Source organism: Pantherophis guttatus, chromosome 7, assembly GCF_059756535.1.
Source record: "Pantherophis guttatus breed Tessera chromosome 7, ASM5975653v1, whole genome shotgun sequence".
NCBI classification, from domain to species: domain Eukaryota; kingdom Metazoa; phylum Chordata; class Lepidosauria; order Squamata; family Colubridae; genus Pantherophis; species Pantherophis guttatus.
In genome coordinates, this window is record NC_142069.1 from 22,215,000 (window position 1) to 22,238,187 (window position 23,188).

At 40.4% G+C, this 23,188-nt stretch overlaps 1 protein-coding gene across 4 annotated transcripts in view; it reads left to right on the forward strand.

The window, feature by feature from the left end:
• SLC37A3 (solute carrier family 37 member 3) overlaps positions 1 to 8,000 on the forward strand; it is a 40,598-nt gene extending 32,598 nt beyond the window's left edge. For 2 of the 4 annotated variants that reach the window (XM_034403299.3, XM_034403300.3), the window contains exons 14-16: positions 4,004 to 4,069; positions 6,896 to 6,975; positions 7,112 to 8,000. In XM_034403299.3, coding sequence (XP_034259190.2) covers positions 4,004 to 4,069; positions 6,896 to 6,975; positions 7,112 to 7,244 — 279 coding nt within the window. In that variant the 3' untranslated portion in view covers positions 7,245 to 8,000. Of the gene's footprint in view, positions 1 to 4,003; positions 4,070 to 6,615; positions 6,748 to 6,895 lie in introns of those variants that run through there. The other 2 variants (XM_087873750.1, XM_034403302.3) reach the window with 2 other exon arrangements.
• The last annotated feature ends 15,188 nt before the right edge of the window (positions 8,001 to 23,188 follow it).

Sequence of the window (23,188 nt, forward strand, 5' to 3'; positions counted from 1 at the left end):
TTATTTATTTTTATTTATTGCCTTATAATATTTGCTATATGCTGTATGAAAATGCGTTGTCACGTCAGTTTTGTTTTTGTTTTTTTTACTGTATACCTTCAGAGAACCCACCTGGGTTGACTGTAGGAACTATTTACCTGCTTTACTAGCCTGCTGCATTGCTCACCTGCAAAATGGCTCATAAGAACTGTTGTCTGAGTTGCTTCTTCCATTGGCTCCTTTTATGTGTAAACGACAAATATGCATTAATGTTTACAAGTGAGTCTCTTCTGGGGGGCTTTTAGACTAAGCAAAGTTCATTATGTTTGTCCCAAAGATACTTTTTCTGGAGGCAACTGGACTTTCTTGTTTGTTTGTTTTTTTTCTTTGAAGACGTTTCGCTTCTCATCCAAGAAGCTTTTTCAGCTCTTGACAGGATAGTGGGAAATGGAAGGATTTATATTCCTTGCAGACAGCTGGTCATTTGCATCCTTTTAGATGGTCGTTAAGAGGGAAGCAGTGGCTCAGTGGCTAAGACGCTGAGCTTGTCGATCAAAAGGTCAGCAGTTCAGCAGTTCGAATCCCTAGTGCTGCGTAATGGGGTGAGCTCCCGTTACTTGGCCCAGCTTCTGCCAACCTAGCAGTTCAAAAGCACGTAAAAAAATGCAAGGAGAAAAATAGGGACCACCTTTGGTGGGAAGGTAACAGCGTTCTGTGCGGCTTTGGCGTTTAGTCATGTCAGCCACATGACCATGGAGACGTCTTCAGACAGCGCTGGCTCTTCGGCTTTGAAACGGAGATGAGCATTGCCCCCTAGAGTCGGGAACGACTAGCACATATGTGCGAGGGGAACCTTTACCTTTATCTTAGAGGGTCGTTGAAGCACTTGGAGGTTTATCTGTGTCCTCAGGGTCACCTGAGGACACAGATAAACTCCTGGTTCCTGTTCCTGCAATTCCCACCCCCCCTTTTCTGGAAATCCATTCCTACTCCCACACTATTCAAAGGGTGTTCATCCCAAATTGTATAACTAAAATTTTGTAGAGATCCTCAGTCCTCCAGGTCATGGTTGGATGAGAATCTCTACAGATGTCTATGCTGGCTTGGGCATGTCGTGAGAATGGCTGATGGTCAGATTCCGAAAGATCTCCTGTATGGAGAATTAGTGCAGGGAAAGCGTCTCAGAGGGAGACCACAGCTGCGATATAAGGATATCTGCAAGAGGGACCTAAAGGCCCTGGGAATGGACATTAACAACTGGGAAACCTTGACCTCCGATCGTTCAGCCTGGAGGCTAAAGATGCAGCATGGCCTTCTCCAATTCGAAGAGACACTTGTTTGGCAGGCTGAGGCAAAGAGGCAGTCCCAGAACCAGCGAAATCTGGGGGCTGGGCAGGGGACAGAATGTATCTGCCCTCAGTGTGGAGAGATTGCCACTCAAATTGGCCTTTTTAGTCACACTAGATGCTGTTTTAGGACCTCTTTCAGAACACAATACCATAGTCTCTTGAGACTGAAGGATGCCAGTGGTCTACAGATGTCCATTATGTTTGTTTCTCTTGCCCAGTGTCAGAGCTGCAAGGCAGCATCCCTTCTGTTGTAGGGTTTTCAGGTAGGTCCGCAGAGGTGTTCACCCAAGGAAATACAGGGCTAATTTTGAAGCGATGTGAGTGCAATGCAGGAATGCATTCCATGATTTGGCAAAGGTGTTGGCTACTATAGAAAAGTGCTGGTGTTGGAAAGGGTATCTTTTTAAAAACTTGGCTTTGGGGGAATGTTGCCATAATGCATTGGCCAGTCTGATTTGAGGGAGCATAAGCAGTGTGGAATTCCTCTCGGCTTTCTTGTGACTCTGGAGTGGTTTTGCTCTAAGAAATTACTAATCCTTTACCTCATGATCTCAGGAAGCAACACAGTGCTTTTCAAAGCTATAAGACCGGCCATTGTGTGAAGATAACAATGGCGTACCTTCTGTAGAATTCATTATTCCTAGCCATTGCCATTCTCCAATTTTTTTCGAACTTCCTTTATTCACGAGGGCTTTTGTGTCTGACAAATTGTATCCTCTACTTCCTTCTCTACCTAAGATTGCTGTTATCTGTGACAGTACATCACCATAGCAACCAGCTGAGATTCCACAAACTGGGCTGTCTCCCCTAGTGGGAAGTCAGCATCAGAAATACGTTGAAGTTGTCAGAAAAAGGAGACCCTTAAAGAATACAACATATGAAACATAAATGCGCCAAGGTTTACGCCAGCAGTTGAAACGAGTGCACTTTGGACCAGATCTCTCCAGAACCATTTGAAGTGATTTACGGGATAAAAAGCAGAAACATTATTTATTGATGCATAAAATATCCCAAGTGAAAAAGATGTAATTTCCATGCAAAAGTAAACATTTCTATGTTTTGAGCTAGTTTGTCTACTGTGCCTAAACTGTCTAGCTTTCAAGCCCTATTTAAGTTTGTCGTTTTTAACTCTTGGATTCCCAGCATCTATCTTTCAGCCAGTCAGATTTAGAGCACCAAACTATTTATATAATTTAGAGGCTGCCTGATTCCCAGTCAGCAGTTATGTGAAGTGGTGGGAGGTCCGTTCCCCCCCCCCATTTAATTTGTGCTATTTTATGTTGCCCCTCTTTTCTCTCTTTTTTTTATAAGTAAAAAAGAAATTTGAAGGAATGTGGAGATAGTAGCGGAAGAGAGCGGCACTTTGCCAGAGTGGCAATGTCGGTCTCTCATTAGAGGCGGAGGTGGCATTTGGAAAAGATTTCCAGTGTGAGATCATTGCTCTGATCTTGTGGAAGTCAAAGAAGGCAGTTGTGAACTTAGACCGAACATTTTATTGGTTGTTTTTTTGCTAAGCCACCTTTGAAGGGCAGAAGCTGTCCCACAGGAGGTTTGCCACAATAAAGACCCAACAAAAACATAATGTAATAGAATAATAAACCTTATGAAATGTGCAGACCTCAGCAGCAGAACATTTATCCATCAGAATTTAAAATCAAAGCAGTGTTGCTGTGCTGCAATTCAAGCCCAATTGCTTTTCCATTTAGAAATCTCATCCGCTCCTAGCTGGGGCATCTTAAGGACCATTTTCTTTCTTAGGCTTCCTTATCAATCTCTGTCCTGCTTCTCTCACTGATAGGTTCAGGTGCGAGGAAGAGAAACGTGGGTTTCTTTTGTAACTTCTACCTCCGGAGAAGTTTGCATAGCTCTGCCGCTATATCATTTTTGATGCTTAGATTTGCAAAGGGACTTTCAGGAGAAGGGGAACCTTTCCCCTGCTTCGGTGATTATAAGACGGCATTTTCAAGCATGCTATTTTGATACTCTCATAAAGATTTAGATTTGCGTGCCAGCTTTCTCCTACCTGCTGTGCTTCAGATACGATGGTGCAGAGCTTGCGTTGGTCCATTTCTGAAAAGAACCGTGTGTGAAGTTTTGTTTAATATTGAAAAACTACTTAGAGAGACAAAGAGAAGGGCACAGGAGCCTCCACGGGTGTCCTTGTATAAGTTTATATTTCCTTGTACATATGGTATACTTGCATATGCATAAGGTAAAGGTAAAGGTTCCCCTCGCACATATGTGCTAGTTGTTCCTGACTCTAGGGGGCGGTGCTCATCTCCATTTCAAAGCCGAAGAGCCAGTATTGTCCGAAGACGTCTCCGTGGTCATGTGGCCAGCATGACTAAATGCCAAAGGTGCACGGAATGCTGTTACCTACCCACCAAAGGTGGTCCCTGTTTTTCTACTTGCATTATTTACGTGCTTTCAAACTGCTAGGTTGGCAGAAGCTGGGACAAGTAATGGGAGCTCACGCGCTAGGTTTCAAACTGCTGAACTGCCGACCTTTAGATCGACAAGCATATGCATATGCATAGACATGTATATATATAGACTATGCATATGCATAGACATATATACATATATATAGAGATTTGTATGCATAAACAAAGTAATAGAAAAACAAAACTCGTATGCATTCCTTTAAGGATTCATTGTGTTTCCTTTCCTTCCAGTACTTAGTATCTTTGATCCAGGAGAGGTTGGGATGGATGCAAGTTTTCTATTTCTTCATTCTGATGGTAAGAAAACATTTTTTTTTAAAAAAAAATTTTTTTAGATTATACCCTTCCCCACCAAGCAGCAAGAAAAAGAAATGTTGTTCTGTTCTTTTCTCTCTTTCTCTTTTCCTTTTTTTTCTTCTTTTTTTAGGTAGGTGACATGATTAGAAGTTAGATAGGAAAGAAAGAAAGAAAAAGTCTTTTAATAAAGGATGATATGATCAAAAGCTAGAATAAGTGATAGAAATAAGAGAAGGGGGGATATTGGTGTATACATTTTTATTTCATAAAATGAAAGTAATAACAAGAGAAAATGGGGAATAATTGAACAATGATAGACTATAACTTAATACAAGTGTGTATTATTATTAGAAATATATAAACGGATGGAATGTAATAGTTATGATTAATCTGAATAATTTTATTTGTATTAGAATGTATGACACCCAGGTGCCACACACGCATTAATTTGATATCTTTATAAAAAATAAAAAAATAAAAAACTTTGGGGGGAAAAAGAAACAAAATCCAGATATGAAATTGTTAAGCGAGCAGATTAAAAGTCCTGGTTTAGCATTATGTTAAACTGCAGTGCTAGAGTGCAAGACTAGACATTATCCAGTTTAGATCAATGGGAGTTTCTTCTCAGTTTAAAAAAACTGGCCCCAATGAGATAAAGGCAGAAGTAAGAGTCAAATAAAGGATGTCTTGATTGATGGCTCAATCTTTTCACTATTGAATTGCTAATAGTTAGCTGGTGTCCAGCCCCTTGGTCCCCATTCTGATGGCATCTCTCTATGGAAACAGTTGTAGGTGAATATTTAAACATTTTAAATAAAATGAACGAAACACATAAGTTTACATTCTTAGCTAAGATGTCTTTCATCTTCCAAAGAAGATGAAGGACAGTCAAACCTTATAGAGGTTTTCAATATATTTTCAATTTATTATAACTTTCTTGCCTTTTTATCCTGCAAGGATTACATTTCCTCAATTTCACAGGAGATGGCATTTGTATGAATCATCTGATTGACAACTGTAACCCATTGAATATAATTTCTTCATGGGTTGCATGACATTCAATACGAAACAGCCCTCATACGTGAAATTGAGATTGTTAGGGTCTGATCTGTATCATTGATAATGGGTTTAATTTTCAGTCTGTAATTGGTCTGCCATCTCAACAGTCTATATTTGAAGAATGTACCTCATAGGAAAGCTGCAATCCTGAACACATTTAGAGCAAGTAGGTTAGTTAGAACTCTTAAGTAAATGCGTATGGGACTGTACAATAACATCTCTTAAGATTTAAAACCATGATGGCAAACCTATGGCACGCATGCCACAGATGGCACACAGAGCCATATCTGCGGGCACGTGAGTGTTGCCCTACCTCAGCTCCAGCGCGCATGTGCACATTGGCTAGCTGATTTTCAGGCCTTTCCTAGAAAACCTGTGGAGCTTGGGGAGAACGAAAAATGGGCCTTCCGGTCCCACTGAAAGTCAGGGGCTGTTTCTGGCCTCTGGAGGGCCTCTGAGGAGGTGGGGAAGGCTGTTCTCACCCTCCCCAGTCTCTAAGAAAGCCTCTGGAGCCTGGGGAGGGTGAAAAATGGGCCTACCAGGTCCACCGTGCCAAAAGTGGGGAAAGGCCATCAGTTAAAGTAAGGGTGGGGAATTGAATCCAGACTGGAGTCGGAGGCAGTTCTCACTTGTCCTGTCATTCAACAAACACACATGAGGATTTTAATTGGAGAGCCCTCTTTTTCCTTTTGTTAACTATTTCTTCCATGCGGGATGATAAGTGCATGCCTTCCATCATCAGGGGCAAGTTGCAGAAAGGGATCTTGGAGTCCTAGTGGACAATCGTTTAAATATGAGCCAGGAGTGTGCTGCAGCTGCCAAAAAAGCCAACGCAGTTCTAGGCTGCATTAACAGAGGGATAGAATCAAGATCACATGAAGTGCCGATATCACTTTATAATGCTTTCGTAAGACCACACTTGGAATACTGCATCCAATTTTGGTCGCCACAATGTAAAAAGAATGTTGAGACTCTAGAAAAAGTGCAGAGAAGAGCAACAAAGATGATTAAGGGACTGGAGATTAAAACTAAAGAACAGTTGCTGGAATTGGGTATGTCTAGTTTAATGAAAAGAAGGACTAGGTGTTGACATGATAACAGTGTTCCAATATCTTAACGGGCTGCCACAAAGAAAAGGGAATCAAGCTATTTTCCAAAGCACCTGAAGGCAGGACAAGAAGCAATAGATGGAAACTAAAGAGAGAAAACCTAGAACTAAGGAGAAATTTCATGATAGTTAGAACAATTAATCAGTGGAACGACTTGCCTCCAGAAGCTGTGAATGCTCCAACACTGGAAGTTTTAAAGAAAGAGATTGGACAACCATTTGTTTGAAATTGTATAGGGTTTTCTGCCTGAGAAGGTGGTTGGACTAGACCTCCAAGGTCCTTTCCAACTCTGTTATTCTGTACTCAGGTATGCTTTGTCTTGCCAAATAGGGGACAGGATAGGATGGTTTCTAGGCACTTCATCTTCACTTCTTATAGATCACCTATAAGGCATGATTGAAGCGGAACTGGTTTTGGCTCCTCTTCCAGTAGAAAATGGATCAGATACAGTAGATGCTGCTTCCATCAAAATAAGCAATATTGGGCCATTTGGGCAAACGGACCGATCAGGTACAAAGTCTTTCTAAGTGTTCGTGGGATGGCAAATCTGGATCTGCCTCTGTATAGTGTTTGATATCCTCTAGAGCTAGTGCCATAATTGCATTGAACCACATTGTGCCTCTGCCTTCAAAGCTATTCCTGTCTTTTCTTTTTGCAGACCAGTTTAACGGTGGTCTTCATCATGCCTTTGATAGTGAAGGAAACCAATATGCTCCTTAACCAGAGGCGCTTGCGCAGGTTGGCTGGCTGACCCTCTTCTCTCTTCTGTTCAGCGGACTGCTTCCCCCCCACCCCCCACCCCCACCCCGCTTCCCAAGGGGGAACTTGGCATTTCAGGCCTTTTGCATTCATTTCTTGATTTATATCCATCAAGATCGGATTTGCTGAGAAATGGCCACCGACACGTTCACCGCGGAAAGACTGTCATCCGAATCCCGTTTGAAGATCATGCTGTGGAAACCCACAACTGGGAAAGAGCTGACTGTGTGCTTCGAAGGCTTAGTTGAGTGTAAGAGCGAGAGATGTTTCCTCTTTTGATTTTGACCTCTTATTTCCAAGGCTTGTTGATGCGATTATCCAGATCAGGGGTCTCCAACCTTGGCAACTTTCAGACTTGCGGACTTCAACTCCCAAAGTTCCTCAGCCAGCTTTGCTGGCTGAGGAACTCTGGGAGTTGAAGTCCGCAAGTCTGAAAGTTGCCATGGTCAGAGACCCCTGATCCAGATCAAATGATAAAACGTTGGGCTTGTGTGTGGGAGAAAGGTTTCTTGAAAGCAGAACGTGATTGTGCCTAGAAAAAGCTTTTGTATAGTAAAACCTTGATTTAATGGATAGGGGCCCCGGGGAAAGGGGAAAGGGGTGTCTATTAAAGTTGAATGAGATTGCTTGAGGCCAAAATGTACCCACACATGAAATTACTTTAATAATCATAAGTGTTCGGTGTTGCCTTTACCTATGAAGCCGCAGGTAAAAGCTATACCTGAAAGTACAAAACATTCATACCTTTTCTTACAAAATCTAGTCACCAACTCTTGTAAAAGAGTTTGAGATAGCCACTAACGGACCATTTAATTATTTATTAAATATCATTTTTAAAAAAACAAATAAATTATGGATGTGCAGCAGCAGAAAACATTGCCTGACCTGACTTGATCCATTGTTTGGGATGGAATTCTGATACTGCCTGAAATGCGGACAAAAATCCAGATCCAACCTATTTTGTCTGCTGCATTCGAGATCCATTAAACAGAGGATTTACTATACTTGCTTTCTTCCTATTGTGCTCATTTATTGGTGGCAATCTGGAGGTCTTCCAGATGTTTTAAAACTTTAGGTTCCTTTGTGTCTCCCCATTGGGCTCTGCTGGCTAGGGCTGATGGGAATCGGAGTTCAGCAGCAAGAAGGGAGCCACTTTACCAGTCCTGATGCCAAAGGAAGATAATGTTATTTACAAAGGGAGAAATCCTTCAGATATGTTGTCTTTCCCCCCACCTCCCACTTGCAAACCGGAGTGGAATCATGAAGAAAAAAAAAAAAAGCTTGGCCGGCTGATAGCTGGTGTCTTTACACAAACCGGCCCTTGTATATTTCTTTGTACTGTAATAAGTTTGGATCTTTGTGTTGTAATCCAGGCGCCAAAAAAAGCTGCCAAACAGATGAAACGGACAGCGCTCTTTGCATTTTTACTGTGGTGAAAAGGAAAGGCATTTCCAACTATTTAGTTATCAAAAGAGCGTTTCAGAGTAGCCTGGGCCAATCCACTGCTGGTTTTTGCAAGTTTTTTGCTAGCTCCCTAACGACATATATATTTTTTTTTATTAAAAAAAAAATATACAACAGGGTACTATTAAAGCAGCTGAAATCCTTGGTGTCCTTATATAAAAAGAACATTTGTAGGGTGTTTGTTTGATCTCCAAATATTTGTCCTATCCAGATGTTCATGTTAATTTAACCTTCTCTCTCTCTCTAGCAGAGCAACTGCATTCCGTACTTGATTTTTTTTATCTTCTCTTAACTGTCTAATATGTGAAAACAAGCTGAGTCTCTGGAGATGTGCAGAGCCAACTATTTTATACGGAGGGGTAGTAATTACAGTTTTACCAGGATCTTTACATTTTTGTTAATTTTTTTAAATAGGTTTGAGAAAATGGGAATAAAAGGGAATAATGATCATGATTATTTACTATATCTCCTTTACTGGAGATCACTGTCGCTTACAGGTAGGCAGAGACCTCTTGATTTCTTTTTAAGGGCTCCACCAAGCCTGAACCATCCTTCCTTAAGACCCTATAATTAAAATCTATGATCCTCACCAAAGGCACTCTGTGGGCAGAGCTGGCCATTGCATAAGGTGCATAGCTACTCCCTCCACCCCACCCCCCAAAAAAGCAAAGCTGCATTGGTTACTTTCCCCCTTGTCTTTAGCCTCTAGATCACGGGTGTCAAACTTGATTTCATTGAGGGCCGCATCAGGGTTGTGTTTAACCTGGGGGGGCCAGGATGGGCATGGCTTGGATGGGCATGGCCAGCATGTCGGGGGGCATCTGTGGTGGCTCGAGCGCTCTGCCAGCAAAAACAGGCTCCTGAGCTCTGTTTTCGGCTCTGATGGCCTCCTGCAACCCTCTGCCAGCAAAAATGGAGCTCGGGAGGGGGGCACGCGCAGCTCTCGCGAGCTCCATTTTCGCTGACAGAGGCACCACAGGCTGGTCCTTTGCTGTTTCCAGGGCGGCCCCGTGGGCCAGATCTAAGCACCCCATGGGCCAGATCCGGCCCCCTGGCCTTGAGTTTGACACCCCTGCTCTAGATCACCTTAATCCAAATTGAGGAATCATTATGCCATGAATAAATGCCTAGAAATATTTGGTATAATGGGGCAATTTGAACTAGAAAATGATCTTGCAAAAGCAAGACTTAAATTTAGGGCTGCAGTTTCGAGCACTTGTCTTACATATTAGTGCATAGGTCTGCCTTACAAGTTCAGTGATGTTGAGTTGGATCAGATAGCATCTGTCTTGTCCTCATCTTTCTTTAGTACCAGGTGCATTTTCACATATTTTGGAAATTTCCAGACAGGAATGTATGAACAAGTGCTGTACTCAGTGGCATTTATGGTTACCCTAAAATTAAATGCAAAACATTTTATTTTAAATAGCCCAAATCTAGAGAAATCCATCAAATGGTATAAGATCTTGGTCTTTTTTGCTCAAATTATGTAAGATTCTGGGCATTTTAAAAATATTGTTTTTAGCACCTCTGACGCAGTACTTGTTCTTGGGATAATATCTCCTGCCAGAAAGCTTGCTAACTCTGTTGTAGAGTGTACACTCGTGGAAACTGATGTGCATCAAGCAGTCAGACCACAGTTTTTTTTAATGTGGAATAACTATGGTGTTATCCTGTGTTTTATGTATTCCTCAATTGCGTACCCGCAGGCCTTATTCCTTATGCCCCCACTTGAATGTTTAATAAACAGGGCATGCTCTGGATTCCCACTGTACAGAAGGGATGGATTTTTGCAGCATTATTGTCTGATCTAGCCGGTGACTCTGTAGTTCAAAACAGTGGAAAAAATTGGGCATGTAATCTTCAGCAGAGGCTCAGAGACCATACCGTAGTAACTAGGTTCAAACAGCACACTTATCCAGATTCAAACATGTCTGCGAACGATGAAAGCATCCCAATGTTATACTTTTTCATCCATCCATTGCATGCATGCAACTTCATTTTTCTTAGTCAATGTGTTGTGCAAACGTAGCCCTTTGAGTTAGTTCGCGGTTCAGTATATTGTGGGAACTCAGAAAACCGGTTAATTTAAAAACGAAGTAAAGGTTTTTTTTTTCTCATGCAAATCCTGCCTTCAAGAACCGAAAACCAGATTAAAACCACAAAATGAGTTTCTTTAAGGTGCTGGGATCCTCAACTCAGTGTTCAAAAACTGCTTTTTAACTTGCTGACTTCAATGTCATCTTGACCCTAAATTTCTAATGTTTTGTTGTTATTGAGATTGAGATAAAAAGAACACTAAGCGAATTGTGAATTTGAGGGGAAGAAATTCTTGTTTTTGTTTTTTAAAAAAAATATTTTATATGTGCTTAATGGTTTCTTTTTAAAGAAATGTATATGTTCATGTAGATTTTTTAAATTGTTGTGGCTGCTGTAAGTGAAAATTTTTGATAATTTAAGAGCCTCTTAATTGTGTTGGTTTACTGTTTCGTGTGTTCTTTTCCTGTCATGCTGCTCTATTCCACTGTTCACAATACACAATAGCCTAATTTATGAGCATTAAAAAAGTAAGAACATTTCCCAACATCTTTACTTTTAAATTAGAAATCTATTCCAAGAGCAGGGAAAAAAAATTACAGTAAAAGCAAATTTTACTATCTTTTTTTTTCTTTCTTGCTCCTTTCTACTAAGTTGTGGCATCAACTCTTTCGTGATTTACCTTGAAAGGAGATGCTCTCAATCGTTGACTTTTGTTTTTTAATCATTAAAAGTACTTTCTTAAATATTATGCTTAAATGTTTTGAATTAAGCAGCAAAGCATGGTGTTGAATTCTAGCCCTGCCCTAGTTAAAGAAGCTTTTCCAGATTTGGGGACATAATCACTTTTCTCACTTCTGGTTGGCTTGATGGGAGGCAGCCAGAAAGACCACCCTTCCTGCATATTTTCACCATGAGAGAAGAACAGGAAACCTTATAATCACATCCTTGAATCGAAATGTGAGAGCTCAGTCAATGGATTTCTTGGCTGGCTGAAGGTGAAGACGAGCCAACACTCTGAAGCAGCGATCACCCGATCTGGCACCTTTGAATTGTTAGACTATGTCTCCCATTGTCTCCAGCCAGCATAGCTGAAAGTTATGTGAGCTGCAGTTCAATACATAACAGTATGGAAGGTTCCAGGTTTGCCAAAGTCTGTTCCAGGGTATGGTAGAATTGGTTATAATGCAGATTGCCTTCGTTTGAAATACTGTTATGTTCATGGAATGGCAACTCATGTATTTTCAAACCATTTCTACTACCATTGGGAATGCTTGTTTGCCTTTTGCCTGGGTAGCTGTTAACTTTAATAGAAATTGTTCAACTTAGCAAACACAATAAAAACGTATACAGAATTTTCCTTGCAAAGAGCCAATTTCGCTGCCCAGAGTCATGTATTTGAGATGGGCAGCCAGAATGAATTGAATGAATGAATAAATGAATGAATGAAAATTAAAGGTTGTCAGTAACAAATTATTCTTCATGGGGTGCTATGGAACGTTCTGTTCTTGGTAATACTTTCTCTTTCTATTGTATATATTTCCACTTAAATTCTCTGTGAAAGTAAATAGGGGGAAAAGACATGCTGTCAACTGTCCAATTGAGTTTGATTTTATTAAATTATTTTTGGCAACAGAAAGATTCTGTACATGCTTTTTATTTTTGACTTATAATGAATGTTGCATTTCCTCATCTCGGGAGTTGTGTTAAGTTGACCATAAAGCCAAAACCAGCAAGTTGCTGCTGGTTCGGACTGGTTCTAGTGAACCAGTAGTTCCGACCATCAGCTGGCGTCACCCACCTGCCCCTGCCCTATCCTGTCCTATATTTCCCTCTTTCTGGCTCAGCTGATTCGCGTGGCGCAGCTAATTTCCACACCTCTGCTGTTCCACTGACTGGGGCTGCCTTAGAAGGTAAGCAGCTGAGCTTCAAATTGCTGTATTTTGAATGCTGCACGTAAATGCGTTAGGCGCGCATGCATGCAAAGCACACGCTCACAGAACCAGTTGTTAAACTGGTTGCAGCCCACCACTGAGCAAAGCATATTTTAAAAGTTGTAAAAGAGTACTTTCCATAAATAGACATTTTTCTAGCTAGGATGGGTGAGAGATTGGGATCATTCTATGTAATAGTTTATGCTCAGAGTCCCTAAATATTGAAGGAGCATATATACAGTAGAATGTATTAAAAAGAGGGTATCTGAGGAGATGATCATATATATATAATCTTGAGAAAAGATGACCCACAGGGACATGATAGCACCTCCTCAGATATCAGAGACTCAGAAAGAAGCAGCTCAAAATCATTTTTTTTCTCCCTTTAGAGAATGCAGGATATAGAAGAATGGATTTAAGTTACAGGAAGCCAAACACCAACGGAAAGCCAGTATCTTATCTGGGGATGTTTTTATTTAGACTTTTTTTTTTTACTGAGCAAATATTTGGATTCAACCGCCCCTTTTAGCTTTACTATTATAAGACGGTAATGTCCCTGACCACAGAGAATAATCCGTTTTTCAACATTCCTACTTTTTTTTTTATTGCTGTAGCAATCAAAGAGGAGGAGGAAGAGGAGCAGAATGATGATTTCTATTTACAGTGTAGCTTATCTAATCTTGCATTTAAGGAACCTTTCATCTACAGAACTGCCAAATGTAATTCCCCATCTGTTGTTCTGACAATATACTGGCAGCCAGTGAAATATGGTATCAAGAGGATGAATCTTCTCACCTCCCCCTCACGCCTCTGGTGGAACCCCTTTCCTTTTCACCTGCTAATGGGAGAAGTTGATCTAATTTGTGAGTCTTTAAGAACATCAGACAGTTCTTTTTCACGGCAACTATACTTTACAGCTGATAATACACTTCTTTGCAGAGCTTAATCCAGATGAGTTCAGAATACTGGAACAAAGAGTACAAGGCTCTTATTAAATAATAAGCATAATGCTCACCAATTTTCAGTCATCTGCAAAGGGGTGATCTTGGCCAGTCATTACCCTTCATACTACCTTACTTCACAGAATTAGTGTAAAGGATGAAAAATGAACAGCAATGGGGGCTGTTAGAGCAAGGATGGGGAAGCCTGTTCAGTTTTCCAAACACTGTAAGATGTGCCAGGATTAAAGAAAGACACGCCACACTCTTTCCCTCCTGAATATTACTTGTTCTCATACGCATCACATTCGGTCCCTTTCTTATAATCTTCATCAGATCAGTGAAAGGGAGCAATGAAATTGACTTGCTGTAAAAAATTTTTTAGAGGGATGCGGTGGCTCAGCGGCTAAGATGCTGAGCTTGTCAATTGAAAGGTCGGCACTTCAGCGGTTCGAATCCCTAGTGCTGCGTATTGGGGTGAGCTCCCTTTACTTGTCCCAGCTTCTGCCAACCTAGCAGTTCAAAAGCACGTAAAAAATGCAAGTAGAAAAATAGGGACCACCTTTGGTGGGAAGGTAACAGCGTTCCATGCACCTTTGGCATTTAGTCATGCCAGCCACATGACCATGGAGATATCTTCAGACAGCGCTGGCTCTTCGGCTTTGAAACGGAGATGAGCACCGCCACCTAGAGTCAGGAACAACTAGCACACGTGCAAGGGGAACCTTTACCTTTACCTTTTAAAAAAAATGAGTCTCTCAAGCAGTCACTGGGACACCATGAGATCAGTTTCAGCTCTTCCCAGTAATTTTCAGCAAGGTTAGAAAAAAGGAAGGCAGGAGAAAAATGTATAACTCTTGTCTTTCATCCTTTCTCTAGCAAAACACTTGTAGGTTATTCATTTTAATCCAGTAATTTAAAACAACGTCACTAGAACAGGAATGGGAAGCCTTTTTGGTTCGTCTCTCTCCCCACAATAACCAAAGGTTTCTTGATGCTACTGCTTTGGCAATAGGAAGGCAGGCGCTGAGCAACTGCCAATAGGAAAGGAAAACGGAGATCTAGCTTTCAGTGTTCTTGAGACAAAGGACTGCATGCAGCTGTGGATCACTGGTCTTAGAAGAAACAAGGGAGACTAAGGGATAACATTAAATAATCTGGTGGAGTGGAGTAACTTTGAAAGAGCCTGTTATGTTTCCTTCTGCTCTAAGCTCTTCCTCAACATATGTTATTTAACCTGGATCCTTCTGGGTCCAACAAGAAATGACATTGATTCCGATACATAGATAAAATACCTTCATTTTGTAAATCCATCAACATTTATTAGAAAATACTTGATTGTTAGGAAAACCTGGCATAGAATTGGACCAGGGAATAATGTAACTAGGAGTATTATTACAAGAGCAAATTCTTAGCCAGAGTTTACTTTTGTTCCATCTCCTAGATATTTTGAATGACAAGACATACTACACTGCAAATTGAAGAAGCATTAATTTGACCTTGGCATAGCTGAAAATATTTATTTCAAACTGTTAATGGGTAATAAAAGATCCTTTCTCTTTCCATTACCAGCTTAGGCCATCTGTGTTAGGGGAAAAGAAAAGTGGAGAAATATATGCTTACTGATGGAATTATTGAGTTTGCACGTTATAAGCCATGCTTTGCTTGATCTTTCTTTGTTGAATAAACCACAATTGGCTAGATTTATACCACACATTAAGATGAAACCAAGCAAACCACATTGTGATTTATCATACAGAATCTTTTGGTCATATCTATACTTCATCTCTGCACTTATTTTATGTCTGGAGATCTTCAAAAGATTCCAGAGCAAAATCTCAACATTTTGGGAAGATGTATGGTAATTTCCAGAATTCTTTGTTATATTTATATTTCTTAATCCCTAATTTATTAACACTAGTTTCAAACTGCATTTCTACAAAACACTTATGGAGATTTTCAGTTAAAAAACAAGGCTACAAACAATGTAAACCATCCTCCAAGAGAATTGGAGACTACAATTCCCAGAATTCCTACTACTGTAGCAAATTTACTGATTTGGACTTTTAGTTCTAATCCCTGTGCAGAATATCAAGTTGGTGAAGATTGGCTTTAACTTTCAAATACCAAGTGTGGGAAGTGAGAAGAAAATACATTCAGGTATTCTTTGACTCTTTACATAATGAGTACTTTGAAAAATTAACACAGAAGGTGGTTTGTGGGCAGGAAGAATGGCCATTAATGGTCAATAAATTCAACTTGGCTGGAGTTACCAAACAGAAAGTTGTTGAATCCAGTTTCATCTTAAAGAGTAATAGTTTCTATCTCAATTGTGTCTTTCTGTTTCTGCCAAAATGTGGAAGTCGTTATTGCTTCATTCCAGTCTCTCCACCTTTTGGGTTTCAACATACTATAAAGCCTCTGCAATTAGCTATAGTTAGATAATTAAGCTTTGCAGTCAGCTTACAGAGTATGATTTACACATTAGAGATGAATAGATGCCCTGAAATGCATAGCCGAAAGTTCCATTGCAAATGGAGATTATGTAGACGTGGGCTCTACAGATTTTGGAATTAGCCCTGGTCTCTTCCTTTTATCCATTCATTGGTACTTTGGGTTTGGTACAATATAATTATTCTTTTTGAATAGGATAACAAACAGGAGACAAGATGAAATTTGCTATAGTTTGCAGAAAAAACAGTGTTGTGCTTCTGGGAGGAATAAATCTGAGTAATGTTTGCTAACATACATAGTTAGCTTAACACAGAATCTGATACTCTGAGGCAGTATTTCTCAACCTTGACAACTTTAAAATGTTTGGACTCTAACTCCTAGAATTCCCCAGCCAGCATGGGAATTGAAGTCCACACGTCTTAAAGTTGTCAAAATTGAGAAACACTGCTGTTATGGCTCATCCAGGCAGCTGTTTAACATGCTTTCCTTTGGTGAGAGGAAAATATGCTACCATACTGTACATTGCTTGGCCCTGATAGATGGCCTCTATTCTGCATCAATACTGTGTCACCTTTCAAGTTGCCCAAGTAATAGGCTAATTCTAAACCTGTATGTGGCATTTATTTGAGTATGCAGTGAACACATGTCAACCTATCTCCTGGCATGCCAGTTGGAGAACCTGGTGGAGCAGAGGATGAGCGCAGGATGAAATGATAAATACAGGGAGAATACCAGCTGGGGTTTCTCCTGCTTCGACCTGTAGGGTGCCATTTTTGACAGATTGTCAAAAATTTGCAGGCCACATTATTATAAAAGACCAATGTCCATCAGTGCTCACACTGCAGAAAACAAGGGTGATCAGCAAAGAGTGATCTCATTGATGACCGTGCTGGCAATCTTCATACTAATATTGCCACTCTGTTCTCTTTCAGCTCTATGGTAAGGAAGCCAGGTGTTGGTTACCATAGAGGTTGAAGGGGGAGAGACCATTGGAGAGAGAGGTAAGTAGGGGGGAAACAACTACAGAAGCTCTCCCCCCCTCCAAGTAATACAAATAGCCAGATATAGTGGGTGGAAAGCCACAGAAGATATATAATTGTGATTAGCAACTGATCAGACAAAAGTTTCACTTTTCCAGTGAAACTGACTGACTGTGCAGACAATCTTGTTTTTAAAAACAGATTTTAACATGCCTTTTGAAAATATCCTGATGCTGTTTCACAAGAGTGATGAATGTGAAGTTGTCCTCATTTCTTATCAGGACTAATCTTGTGTTTCTTCCAAATACCATTAAATCAATGGCATTTGAGGGAAAAAAAATCAATGATGATTGAAAGAAGAGAAGAATAGCTCATTTTGAATTGTTAATTGTGATATTGTCACAAAACAAGCTGAGCTAAACTGTGATCAAACTGCTTAGAAACATAGGTTACTCTCAGAATATCAGTATGATGTTGCAAGAACCAAGCTGCCTGGGGTCTGACCCAGCTTAGTGTTGACCATTTCAAAGTCTCTGTTAACACAGTGCTTTTGTTTTGCCTAAAACATTCATCAGCTGGTTTGGCAATGTCAACCTGACCCAAACTGCTGTAGCATTGTCAGTAAAATTGTTGTTTCACAAGCAGTTGTTTGTGCCAAATTCTTAGAAAATGCCTTTAAAAGGCACAACAGAACTGTTGCGATTTGGAATGAAAGGCAGCAGACAAAGCCATGGTTCATTTAATAAGCCACCATCAACTAATTGCACATAACATGCTAAGCCATAACCCACGAATTAGAAAATATAATGGTTGGTTTTGCAGAACATCAAAACTAATATGCCAGGCTTGTTAGGATATCGTTGCATTCTCTTTGTTCAGCTCCAGCTCCATATTTTGATGTTGCATGCCTGGATCTTTGGGACTTTATTTCTTCCTCATACACTCTGCTGTTGCTGAGCTGCTTTCTAAATTTTGGGGCTTCTGTCTCTCTGTCTCTCTCTTTTTTAAATCTCTAAAGAACTTTTTCTTGTCACTATGGAATGTCTTGGTATTTGTTGCTTGGCCTTGCTTCTCTTTGCCCCTTGAATGCCTACCAGGCAATCCTATCACATCGGAGGAAGCCACATTTTATTTTAAGCATTGTTTCACAGAAACTTATTCATTCTATGTTCCTTAACCTAGATTGGCGAGTTTGTGCTCCACTGATTAGAAAACCCAAGAACAGAGCAAGCAAACACAGAAATGAATGCAAGATGGAGGACCACGACATGAATTCTCAAGTTACAACTATCGTTGGGATGGGCATTGCCATCACTAGGTGATGCAGTTGTAAGGGGTGATGTCGTGTGACCTCATTGCTTTGCGACAACAATCCAAGTTGGTTGGTTGTCATCATAACTCAAGATATACAGGTTGTTAAACAGGAAGTGGAGGGAGTCCCAGGTAAAGTGTATGCGGTGCTGCAGGGAGTGTGGGAGAGGCCTTAGAGGACTAGCACTGAGTGCTTGCAACTCAGGGGGGGTGTACTGCAGTGGGGTACACAAGGTGGATGTGAGTACAGGGGAACTGGGGAAAGAGGGGGAGGTGAAGGTGTGTGTCCGTAAGTAAAATGAGCCAGAGTAAGAGTGTGGGTGGGTGGGTGGGTGTGTGTTAGTGTGTGAGTCCAGAGAGGCCAACGAAAGAAGGCAAAGGATGTGTGTCAGTGAAGAAAGGTTGGTGGGGAAGACTTAGTCAACTTGCAATTTTTCCTGCCAGCTTCCCCATTGACATTGGTTGTGAGAAGATGGCAGAAAAAGCCGTCAATGGTGATCACATGACCACAGGTAGCTGGGTAATAACTTTGGTTGCCAAGTCCCCAAATGTTGTCCGCATGACTGCAGGGGCAGTGCAATGGCTAGAAGTCCAAACACAAGTCATACATCCCTTCGCTCAGTGCCATTGTAACTTTGAACTGTCACTGAACAAATCTTTATAACTCAAGGACTACCCGAATGACAGTCATTGGGAAAGGTAGCATCAGGAGGGGTTTCTCTGAGTGCTTCCTCTTCCTTCACACTCCATATTTGTTCATTTCTGGGGCTCAAATCGGCACTGGGATTCAGATAGGTGATCATAGAAGTTGAGTATATTAGGGGAAAGTGTGTACAAAAAGGAATGCAGTTGAAAATACAGGAAGAACAATGCATGCAACAGAAACAGCAATAGATAGAAGGGTACTAAGAATAATGATTTGTATGCTGTTTTTCCTCCAGCTTCCACCTCTTTGGTTTTATTTATAAATGAAACCGGGCCAAAACTGTCTCATGGCTGGGAAGAAAAATATGTCAGATTCACTTATCCCTTTAGTGGAGCACTATAACATCCAAAGTGGCTACAGCTGTTGGGTTTTTTCTTTTTTGGTAGAAGTGTTTAAACAGTACTTAGAGATAAATAAATCGAAGACAGTGAGGTTCATCTTGGAATAACAGCCTGAGGATTCTGCTTCACTCCTTTGTCTCCTTCGACCTTAGAGTTTTTCATGGCAGGATCATGAAAATTACTAATTCACTCTATCCCACAAATGAAAAAGACTGAGCAGGGATTGCAGGATGCGTTCAAACAAAAAAGAATTGGCTTATCTCCAAAGCAGCCCTGGAAAAAAAATCTTAAATCTAGAACCTAAAAATACCAAACGATGCTACTTACCTGAACATTTTGCAAATGTTAGTAGCTTTATATGTTTGCACTCTGAATATCTTTTTCTAGTATTAAGACTGAATTTAGAGCAAGGCAGATTTAGCTTTTACAAACTACAGTCCTTTAATATTTGCATGTCTTCAAATCTGAAATCTTCCTTTGTGAAACTGCTCTTGGGAAAGCACCCATATATATAAGAAGGCCAATCACATTGGGTTCCTAATTTATGCACTGAAGATGCAACAAACGTACTTTATTTTGTAATGCTTTTGATTTTATGCCAGAACAAACTAGGAAATAAACAATGAATGCAAATTTAGGTATGGATTAGTGAGATAAGAAGAAAAAGGGGAGGAGCCATTTTTCATGACTGGGATTGCAAACATGAAATGATCAAAGGTTGCCTCTGAGAAATAAGCAATTAAATTTCAATTCTAAAGTCCAGTTATTGGGGAATAAGGGGGTGGCTGGGGTGATTTTTTATTTACTAAAGAAATAGGTTTAAGACTGTGTCATACTGTTCCTTTAATATTGGGAATGAATTATCTAAATTTAGGTATTAGACCTCAGTAGAAAAGCCCAGCGATTATATAATTTGCTCACAAGTTTTTAATGCTGAAGTCAGGTTCCTATGAAGCAGTTAGTAAACACCATACAAGAGGAAAAACAATTTACTCAAAGATAATTTGAAGAGCTTGTAGTACAGTGGACTAAAGCACTGTTATTAACATCTGCTGCTTGCAATTACTGCAAGTTCAAATCTCACCAGGCTCAAGGTTGACTCAGCCTTCTATCCTTTCAAAGGTAGGTGAAATGAGGACCCAGATTGTGGGGGGCAATAAGCTGACTTTTTATAAATATACAAAAGTATGAAGGCTATTGCTTAATGCATTGTAAGCCGCCCTGAGTCTCCGGAGAAGGGCGGCATATAAATTAAAGCCAAAAAAAATATTAAAAAAAATTGCAAGAAGTTATTCTAAGAACAATTAGGAAGTTATCCTCCTGGATTGCTGTTTGTCCAGGACTGGCAGCTTTGTTCAGCAATAGGCAATGCTGGAACGAGGCAAGGGACACCCTTTTCATTTCCCATAATACTCTGGGAATGATGATATGCTGGGAATACTGTGCCACTATAAATGCTGAGCCACATAAGATGTTTTAAATGGGGAGACTGTTTTGATCCCTGTCTCTTAGGCTTTGCAGCATGTAGCAGAAGGATAAAAGGTAGCCGATTCCATAGATAAGAATCTCCTAACTGCAGGGCACAGCCATCAAACTTGAAGGGTATGTCCCCATTTCCACCCCTCTGGTCTGATCTTACAGAGATGTAAGCTAACAAAATCAGAGGAAGGTTCTTAGCAGTTCTAATAGTATATAACAATCAGTATATCTGACTAGAATATAAATCTTGAGTCCCTACTTAAGGCTTCAGAGTGTTGTAACAATATTCCTGCTGGCAGAACATTTGGAGCTATCCAAGGTTCTTATTCCTGCTGTGCCTTGGCTCAGCTGGTCTTCAGCTCTCTTCACTGAGAACGGTACTTTAATCTTCCCCGAGCAGCTGAATTCCCCTTATAAATAGTTTGGTAACTGGTTGTTTTTAGAGGCTCTCCACCAACGGCCTCACAGATTTATCAGTCAGTTTATTACTTTGACCAAAGATCGTAACAACATTACATAAGTTAAATATGTAAATTTGTAAGCCTGTAAATCTACAGACCCCTCACATCCTGGACATAAATTGTTTCAACTTCTACCCTCAAAACGACACTATAGGGCACTGTACACCAGAACAACTAGACACAAGGACAGTTTTTTCCCGAATGCAATCACTAATTCCCACAACACTGTCAAATTATTTACTAAGACTGTATTACTATTATTCTTCTCTTCCTTATTAGTATCTATCTTTTCCCACTTATTACTATAACTATGGTGCTTGTATCTTTCAATTTATATTGTTTTTATTTGTTTCCTATATGATTTGATAGCTTATAAGTAATCTTGACTATCACTAAGTGTTGTATCTTTTGATTCTCAATGAATGTATTTTATTCTCCTTATGTACACTGAGAGCATATACACCAAAGACAAATTCCTTGTGTGTCCAATCACACTTGGCCAATAAAGAATTCTATTCTATCTTTCTATCTATTACATAATATGAAGACAATGGAAACAACACTAACAAAGAAAAGAGATGCAATGGGGTTAAGATGGAACTGATACTAAAATTAAGAGCTTAAAAATGTCTAAGTTTGAAAAGAGCAAAGCAAAGGGAGCAGCCTCACACTGATAGTTGGAATCGTGTCCACAAGGAAGTAGTTGTCATTTGGTGACTCCCCAGGGGGAGACCCTTCTCTGTGGGGGCACCTGCCCTTTGGAACGAACTGCCCCCGGAGATATGAAGGATCCCGGATTTAAGCACCTTCCGCCGTGCCCTCAAAACTTTTCTATTCCAGCAAGCCGGGCTGGCGTAGCTCTTTTAATTGTTTTTAATTCGTTTTTTTTAAAAAGGAGTTTTTTAATTAATATGGGCCAAATTTGTTTAATATACTTTTAAATTGTTTTAAATTTTTATGTTTTTATTTTTGGCTGTACACCGCCCTAAGTCCTTCAGGAGAAGGGCGGTATATAAATTTAAATAAATGAAATGAAAAAAATAAATGAAAGTCTTTCTAATTTCTTATAGCACCTTAGCAGTGGGAGGTGAATTCTAACAAAGGCTACGAGTAAATCTCACTTCGATCTTGAACTTTGGCTAGATTGTTCTGTCATTCTTGAGCTGAGTCTGACATGTAGGGTTTTTTAGGTGATGACAAGCACCTTGGCTTGCACCTGGAAGCCCACCAGCAGCCAGGGAAGTTTGTAGAACAGCATTGTTATATGCACATGACACGATATTTGGCATAAAACCTGGAAGAACTGTCTAAAAGTCACTGAAATGTTCTCGCTTATTCCCCCTTTTTAAAAAAATGTGATACATAATACTGCATTTTTCCCTATTAGATGTAAACATGCTTTGTCTATTTCTGAGAGTCTACTCAGAATAGGGATCCACAATGGAGATTCTGCTTCTACACACCTCGGTGTATCTTCTCTGAGGGCTTTTTCAGGGGCTATGGCAGGGGTGAAATCCAGCAGGTTCTGACAGGTTCTGGAGAACCGGTAGTGGAAATTTTGAGTAGTTCGGTGAACCGGCAAATACCACCTCTGGCTGGCCCCAGAGTGGGGTGGGAATGGAGATTTTGCAATATCCTTCCCCCAGTAGTGGGGTGGGAATGGAGATTTTGCAGTATCCTTGCCCTGCCAAGCCCACCAAGCCACGCCCACCAAGCCACACCATGCCCACCAAGCCACGCCCACATAATCGGTAGTAAAAAAATTTGGATTTCACCACTGGGCTATAGCTAAAAAAATCAGCTGATTGTACTATTTTTTCCCTTTAAGAGCTGGCGTCGGGGGGTATTTTGAGTTCTATGTGAGCTGCTGTTGATGCACAAAGGGGCAGCTATATACAGAGGAGAAATATTGAACTCAATTATGTGCTGGATGTACTGTATATCTGGTGGAGTGCTATATGTATGTATGTTGTGAGCCAATAATTCCCCAATTTTTCACTCATTGTTTGTGGGGGGGCATTATAGTGAGGACAAGCTCTCTCCGTTGACCCATATAATAAAAACACCTTGGATTTTAATAACTGCTT